The 8450-nt window shown below is 35.7% G+C and overlaps 1 protein-coding gene across 3 annotated transcripts in view; it reads left to right on the plus strand.

Moving 5' to 3' along the window:
* The window catches only part of IFT74 (intraflagellar transport 74), a 99682-nt gene extending 95596 nt beyond the window's left edge, over positions 1-4086 (plus strand). For all 3 annotated transcript variants that reach the window (XM_066368287.1, XM_066368286.1, XM_066368289.1), the window contains exons 19-20: positions 604-664; positions 1903-4086. In XM_066368287.1, the coding sequence (XP_066224384.1) occupies positions 604-664; positions 1903-2021 (180 nt within the window). In that variant the 3' untranslated portion in view covers positions 2022-4086. The remainder of the gene's footprint in view (positions 1-603; positions 665-1902) is intronic.
* Positions 4087-8450: the final 4364 nt, after the last annotated feature.

Below are 8450 nucleotides of genomic sequence, written 5' to 3' on the forward strand. Positions count from 1 at the left end.
CTTCTTTTTTAAGTTCTTTTAGGAAAGGAAAAACCATAAATTGTCTTTCAGTTGGCACATTCATTGGTATAATAATATTTTAAATATCTCCCTACTAAAATAGAGTAAACCTGTTGTCAAAATCAACATTGTATTTATTAATGTATTAATACTTCCTAAATTTCTTTTTTGTCTATCATAGCTTTATCTTATACAAGGAGTTGATAAGATTTAAAATGGGCCTGACCAGGCAGTGGCGCAGTGGATAGAGTGTTGGATTGGGATGCGGAGGACCCATGTTTGAGACCCCGAGCTCACCAGCTTGGACCCAAGGTCACTGGCTCGAGCAAGGGGTTACTCGGTCTGCTGTAGCCCCCCAGTCAAGGCACATATGAGAAACCAATCAATGAAAACTAAAGTGCCACAATGAAAAATTGATGCTTCTCATCTCTCTCCATTCCTGTCTGTATGTCCCTATCTCTCCCTCTCTCTGACTCTCTGTCTCTGTAAAAAAAAAAAAAAAGATTTAAAATGGGGTATTGTTTTTCTTATCCTCTTAAAAAAGGGTGCATAATAATTTTTGTGAATATGGCGCTGGTTAACATTTTTCTTTTGTGTTTTTAGCTTACAAATCTGGAGAGGAAGTGGCAACACCATGAACAAAATAATTTTGTGATGAAAGAATGTATCCTTTAAAATGCAAATTAACTTGACCAAGTGGTTTTGTTTTCTAGGAATTTCTTTACAGACTGAAATGAAATAATTCAATACACACTCATCAGATACCAAATATTTACAAAACACTGAGCTGAACTATGTGGGAAATAAAGAAATAAGACTTAGTTTCCACTCTACAGTAGTTAGGGTGTTTGTGTATGTGGCAAAGTAACTAATAGAAAGTGGTGTATATAAAGTCATAGTGTGACTACACAGATTATGGAATCAGTAGATAAAATTTTAAATGTTGACTCCACTACTTATAGTTCATGGACTTCAGACAATTTACTTAGTTTGCTTAACCCTCAATTTTATTATATATAGTTAATATTTCCTCTCAGAGTTGCTGGGCAAATTATATATAATCATCTGTATGTTTGTGGTATGGTTGTTATTGTATATACTGCTGTACTTGGATATCTGTGCAGCAAAGGGAGACTAAGTAGTGTTATGAGAAATCTGTCCTTCAGCTCATCTGTGTTTCAGCCAATTCAACTTCATCTTATTTCTACCAAGATGGTACCCTATGTCCCATCTTCTTATTTTTGTTTGTAATTATAGGAGCAAGCAGCTGTTTAGGACATGTATTATGAAGTTTTAAGAAACATTTCCCCAAAGTAGTTTTATATTACCTTCCTTGATCCCATTCAAGGACATCTCTACTTGGAGAATTAGATCCTGACTCATTGCAGCATAGGTTCTGTTCTAGGACACTGCTGAACCTCAGCTCAGGGCAGCAGGGACCACAGCTTATCTCCAAATGAGATGCATAAGGGGCTCTATTCCCAGTGGTCATGAAACTTAGTTTAAAAGCTAAAGACTCCCATTCACAATAAGCTCTAGTTTTTGTGCAACATCAAGTAGGTGATTTTGAAACAGTGAATTCTAGAGACTTGCCTGAAATTCCTTGTGATTCTTTAGAGAACATGGTTCTTTAGAATACTCAATTGTTCTAAGACCAGAATTAGATTGAAATATATAACATATTAACTATAAAAAAGCTTTAGATAGTAAATGATCTTTTTTGAAACCAGTTTTGCTTGGCCTTTTAGGTTTCAGTTGATGCTTAATCTGTTAAAATAGTATATATTTTTTTAAATATTCTAATTGTGCTTTGTCTGTACCATCTTCACTTTTCAATAAGAAAAGATACAAGTATGATTACTATTTTTATTTATAGTGTTTCCCCTTAACTTATGTAATTAGTCATAGCAACCAAGAGTCAAGAGAGTGATTACCAGTCAATTATGAAGAATGTGTCCAAGCAGATTGCAGAGTACAATAAAACCCTCATTGATGCTCTACATAACATGAGCAGAAACTGAGTCAGAACCACCTGCAAGTCTCTATACAAGTGTCCAGTTGCTGTTAAACTACACAAGCTGACTGAAAAAATAAAAAAGCTTACCCTTGAGTCTTGCTATAATTTTTGTGGCCTCTTTGAAGAATGGTGTTGTAAATAGTATAATAGTTCAATAAGTAGTTTGTATTTTAAAAGTATCTCCTTTTATGATATTATATTTTTGTTTTCTGTGAGTGATAAAAATGGCTCAATGAATCAAGAGAGAAAGTCTAAAAGTGATTACAAAGTCATTTGATTGGTATAGTTCATCTGTAGCAGTGATTTTTAACCTTTTCATCTCAAACTAATTACTAAAATTCTGTGACACACCAAAAAATATATTTTTTGTTGATCTAACAAAAAAATAGGTATAATTTTAATTTGGTTTAAAAAACAAATAATAGTATTTACCTATGTTTTTTGTTCCAAAGTGACTTTTTAAAAAATTGGATGCCTGTACTTGTATATAAAGATTTCTGGTACCAAGAATTAACCAATCAGATACAAACTTATTGTGTGATGTGACCAATAAGATGCAACTCGACTATATGACCTCTATATTTCTAGACTAAGATGGCATTCGCACCAGACAATTATTGTTGAGTTGACTGCTGTTATTTCTTCATTTGACAATTTAATGGAAAGAGGTCGGTGCCTCTGACTAGTCAGGTGTTGCTGTTTAAAAAATTAGATGTGCCATGGCACATGGTTTGAAAATTGCTGCTCTTCGACAACAAGTGAGATCTTTTCATGTGTCAGCTCTAGGAGGGATGCATGGAGTATGACTGATGTAGCACTTATAGCACTCTTGTCCATTTTTGCTTCTAGAAAAAGATGGTAAGATTAGAAGGAAGTATTTAGCTTTGAGCTTTACTTCTCAAATAGAGTATATTTCATGTGTTTTAAGGCATATAAAGTAACATATATTCTTTATGTATCTGTTTTCCCTAAAGAATATAAATTGGAAACTTAATGATTGAATTTTAAAAATATTTCCTTGTGTGTATATATCAGGAAAAACATGAAGTTTAAAAGAAATGCTGCACTTATGGTGGGCTGTTTGTAACATGGTTGCTGCTATTCATTTCCACCCTGATGTATGCACTTAATCTTTTGTACTGTAGAGGGCTTGAGAAGATCAATTGGCAAACATTTCAAGAACATTTGAATGGAAAAGTTAGAAGAGATATAATTATGAAGTATGAATCTGGGAGACATCATTGTATTTAAAAATGTACCCTCTCTTGTGGTCAAGAACGAATCACCTTGAACCTCATAAAATATTCTTTAAAGCTATCCTTTTTTTTGCTCCTTTGATCTCCTATTTCTTGTGTTCATCAGGTTACTCTATTTCTCAGTATTCCGAAAACACAAGCATATTGTCTTTCAAATAAAAGGCTTTATTGTGATATAATTAACATAATATAAAATTACCCAGGCATGTTACTTTCTTGAAGTAAAGTTATCAATGTACATAAGAGGAATGAACATTGTTGAGTTTGGTTAACTCTGGATTACTAACGTGGCTGAAGATCCTGTACTGAGATACATTCATTAAAGTGGCCTTCCTAAAATCTGTTCCTTAGATCCTGAATTAGTCAGGTTGTTAATATTGTACCACCAAAGGATCCATGGTCTAAGAAGTTTGGGAAACATTGTTTAAAACAACAGTAAAATGGTTAAGAACCCTTAATATGTTAATGTGCAAGTTCAAGAAGAGTATATACTATTAATATTATACTATTAATAATAAGGATTTCTTCCTGAGTGATAGGATAGTTGGGGTTTAATTTCCCTTGGACTTTTTAGTACATTGAAAATCATATATAATGTACATATAATACTTAGAAATGCAATAAAAATTCAAATGGTACTTTAACTTGTGGGAAGGAGATATGATTGTAAGACAACTGGGTAGTTGTTGAACTACAACTGAACCAGTCTTCATCCAGAAAGCATTAGAAAGATCATCTCTCCGTTAAATATACAGTATGTATTTGCATTATAACTGGGAAGTTTGGCAGAGGAAATAAAAAATTTGAAGAAAAGTAAGGTTTTTATCGTCTGTTCTAAATTTTTCATATATGATATTTAGAGAACATAACTAAGTTGGATTTCTTTAAAATGTGGTATCGGAGGGAAATTCTAACGTCTCTTCCTTCCTCTCAGAGCTTTTTACCAAGTCCAACAAGAATATTCTCTGCTAGGATAAAACGAGACTGCTATCTGCCTGAACTGGCTTTTCCTTGGTAATCACATTGCTCCTTGTGTTCCATTCCTGTTAAAATAACACCTTGTAAGTCACATGAAAAGAAACTGTGGACTGAACAAACATGCTGAGTAGTGTTTTCTTTTTGTTTGTTTTTTATTTTAAAGAAGATCAACATGGGAAAGTTAAGAAGTCTTGTTTTTCCAATCCTTATCCTTTATCAATAAACAAACATGAGTTGTTGATAGTTTTTTTCATTTACCGGTGAGTCCCTTATTTGGACTATATTCTGGTCCCATGGTATAAATTTCAGTGCAGGGTTGCAAAATTAGAGCATAGAGCAGGGGTCCCCAAACTACGGCCCCCTGAGGCCATTTATCCGGCCCCCGCCGTACTTCCAGAAGGAGCACTTCTTTCATTGGTGGTCAGTGAGCGGAGCATAGTTCCCATTGAAATACTGGTCAGTTTGTTGATTTAAATTTACTTGTTCTTTATTTTAAATATTGTATTTGTTCCCGTTTTGTTTTTTTACTTTAAAATAAGATATGTGCAGTGTGCATAGGGATTTGTTCATAGTTTTCTTTAAAATCCGGCTCTCCAACAGTCTGAGGGACAGTGAGCTGGCCCCCTGTGTAAAAAGTTTGGGGACCCCTGGCATAGAGTAATGCCATTCACACTATGGAAGAAACACCAGTTAGTAGATGTTCCAGGAGTAGGTGCTGTCCTGTCCAATTTCTCTATATATAGCTCTTTCCTTTTGCTGTATGTTCCCAGCATAAACAACCTTTGTAAATGAGACATGTAGACTTAAAGTTAGAAGAAATCAAGATGGACTACTAAAGATTGAAGTAATTTTTATTTATTTATTTATTTATTTGTGACAGAGAGGGACAGACAGGAAGGGAGAGAGATGAAAAGCATCAATTCTTCGTTGCAACTCCTTAGTTGTTCATTGATTGCTTTTTCATATGTGCCTTGACCAGGGCCTACAGCAGAGCGAGTGACCCTTTGCTCAAGCCAGCAACCTTGTGCTCAAGCTGATGAGCCTTGCTCAAACCAGATGAGCCCGTGCTCAAGCTGGCGACCTCAGGGTTTCAAACCTGGGTCCTCCGCATCCCAGTCCAACACTATCCACTGCGCCACCACCTAGTCTGGCTATTTTCTTTATTTTTTAAGTAATCTTTGTCAATTATAGTTGACATGTTAGTTTCAGGTGTACAACCCATTGATCAGACATTATGTAACAACTTACTAAGTAATCAAGCCGATAAATCTAGTACCCATCTGGCACCATCCATAGTTATCACAGAACTGACTTAATTCCCTATGCTATACCTTACATCTCCATGACTATTCTGTAACTACTAATTTTTACTTCTTCATCCCTTCACCTTTTTCACCTGTCCCCTAATCTCCTGCCCATGTAGCAGCCATTAAAATGTTCTCTAAAATTTTTTGCACAGCAAAGGATACCATCAACAAAATGAAAGGACAAGCCACTGAATGTGAGAATGTCTTTTCTGATACATCTGATAAGGACAATATCTAAAATTTTTAAGGAACTTATACAACCCAACACATACACACAAGACAATTCGGTTAAAAAATGGGCAAAGGACCTGTATAGATGCTTCTCCAAAGAAGACATACAGATGGCCAATAGACATATGAAAAGATGTTCAACATCACTAACCATCAGATTAATGCAAATTAAAACCATAATGCAATGTCATTTCACACCTGTCAGAATGGCTATCATCAATAAATCAACAAACAAATGTTAGCTAGGATGTGGAGAAGGAATTCTCATACACTGTTGGGAATGCAGACTGGTGCACCCACATAGAAAGCAGTCTGGAGTTACCTCAAAAATTAAAAAAGCATTGCCTTATGCACCAGCAATTCCTCTTCTGGGACTATATCCGAGAAACTCAAAGCACTAATCTGAAACAATACATGCACTCCTATGTTCATTGCAGCCGTTTTACAATGGCCAAGATTTAGAAGCAGCCCAAGCATCTGTCAGTAGATGAGTGGATTAAAAAAGCTGTGGTACATTTACACAATGGAACACTACTCAGCCATAAATAGAAGGAAATCTTACCTTTTACAACAGCATGAATAACTTGGAAATTATTTTGCTAAGTGAAATAAGCCAGTCAAAGACAAGTACCATATATTTTTACTTATATGTGAAATCTAATGAACAAAATGAACTAGCAAACAAAATAGAATCAGACTCATAGATGTAGAGAACAGACAGCTGTCAGAGGAGGAGGGGGTGAGGGGCTGGGTGAAAGGTAAAGGGATTAAACAAAGGGAGAAAAGGCTTGAAACAACTGATTATGGGAGGGAAAGGGGTGGGAGAGGTTGAGGAGGGTCAAGGGGGATAAATGGTGATGGAAGGAGACAACTTGGGGTGGCAAAAGCACAGTGCAGTGAACAGATGATGTATTATGGAATGGTATACTTGAAACTTATATAATTGTATTAACCAATGTCACCCCAATAAATTCAATTGAAAAAATATATTAAAAAATGTTATCTATGACTGTTTCTGTTCTGCTTGCTTGTTTTTTTTAGATTCCACATATAAGTGAAATCATCTGGCATTTGTCTTTTTCTGTCTGACTTATTTCACTCAGCACAGTAGGTCCATCCATATTGTTGCAGATGGCAAGATTTAACTCTTTATGACTAAGTCATTTCATATATGCACCATTCTTCTTTATCCATTCATCTAGTGATGAACATTTAGGTTGCTCCCATATCTTGGAAACGTTACAGGGTCTTCTTTAAGAAGACAAAAATGATTAAAAATATGAATAGTAAAGTGGCAATAAATATATATATCAACAATTACTTTAAATGGAAATGGATTAACTGCTCCAATCAAAAAAATATAGGGTGGTTGAATGGATAACAAAACAAGATTCACATATGCTGTCTGAAAGAAACTCACTTCAGATCAAAAGACACAAACTGAAAGTAAAGGGATAGAAAAATATTTCACGAAAATAGAAATAAAAAACAAAAAGCTGGAATAACAATTTTTATACCAGGCAAAATATACTTTGGAAACAAAAGCTATGTAAAAAGACACAAAAAAAAGACCCAGCAATTCCACTTCTGGACATTTATCCAAAGAAACATCCATATGTAATCCCAGCATTATTTACAATAGACAAACTATAGAAGCAACCTTATTGTTGCCTCAGTATTTTAATATTCTGTAATGAACTGCTATTCTGCAAGGGAATAGGATTAACTCATATAAAAATATCCTACTCGATAACCAAGGCTGGTCTGCTTGGTCATCTTCTCTGTCTTCTTATAAGTCAGTGATGACACATCAGGAGAAGCTGTGTCATAGGAGGAAAAATATACCCATTGGAAGTCTAGTATACAAGAGTTTGGAGGAAGCATGAGTCAGAATAATGCAAGTCGTCTACTGCCTAAAAGAGGCTTTCACAGAAGAAATACAAAAACTAAATTAACATTTTCAAAATAAAATTGCTTTATTGTAAAATCTTTATGTAAAACAGTATTCTTGCCATGATAATAACATAGTAATATGGAAGAAAAGCAGACTTAGTTAAAATTATATTTGGTATAGGATCAAGAAAGAACTATTCCAGCCTGACCTGTGGTGGCGCAGTGGATAAAGCATCGACCTGGAAATGCTGAGGTCCCCGGTTCGAAACCCTGGGCTTGCCTGGTCAAGGCACATATGGGAGTTGATGCTTCCAGCTCCTCTCCCTCTCTCTCTCTCTCTCTCCTCTCTAAAATGAATACATAAAATAAAAAAATTTTTAAAAAAAAGAAAGAACTATTCCTAACCAAACTGAAAAATCTCATTTTCTGTGTTACCGTTTTCAACAGATAAGCTCAGCCTATTAGAGGAAGCCCAGACGGACATGAAGGTGAAAATAACTGATACAGTTCATAAGCTCAACCTGAATTTTTTTTGTATTTTTCTGGAGTTGGAAACGGGGAGGCAGTCAGACAGACTCCTGCATGCATCCGACCTGGATCCACCCAGCTCTCCCACCAGGGGGCAATGCTCTGCCCATCTGGAGTGTTGCTCTGTTGCAACCAGAGCCATCCTCGCGTGTGAGGCAGAGGCCATAGAGCCATCCTCAGTGCCCGGCCAACTTTTTGCTCCAATGGAGCCTTGGCTGCGGGAGGGGAAGAGAGAGAGAG

This window comes from Saccopteryx leptura, chromosome 2 (assembly GCF_036850995.1).
Source record: "Saccopteryx leptura isolate mSacLep1 chromosome 2, mSacLep1_pri_phased_curated, whole genome shotgun sequence".
Lineage (NCBI taxonomy): Eukaryota > Metazoa > Chordata > Mammalia > Chiroptera > Emballonuridae > Saccopteryx > Saccopteryx leptura.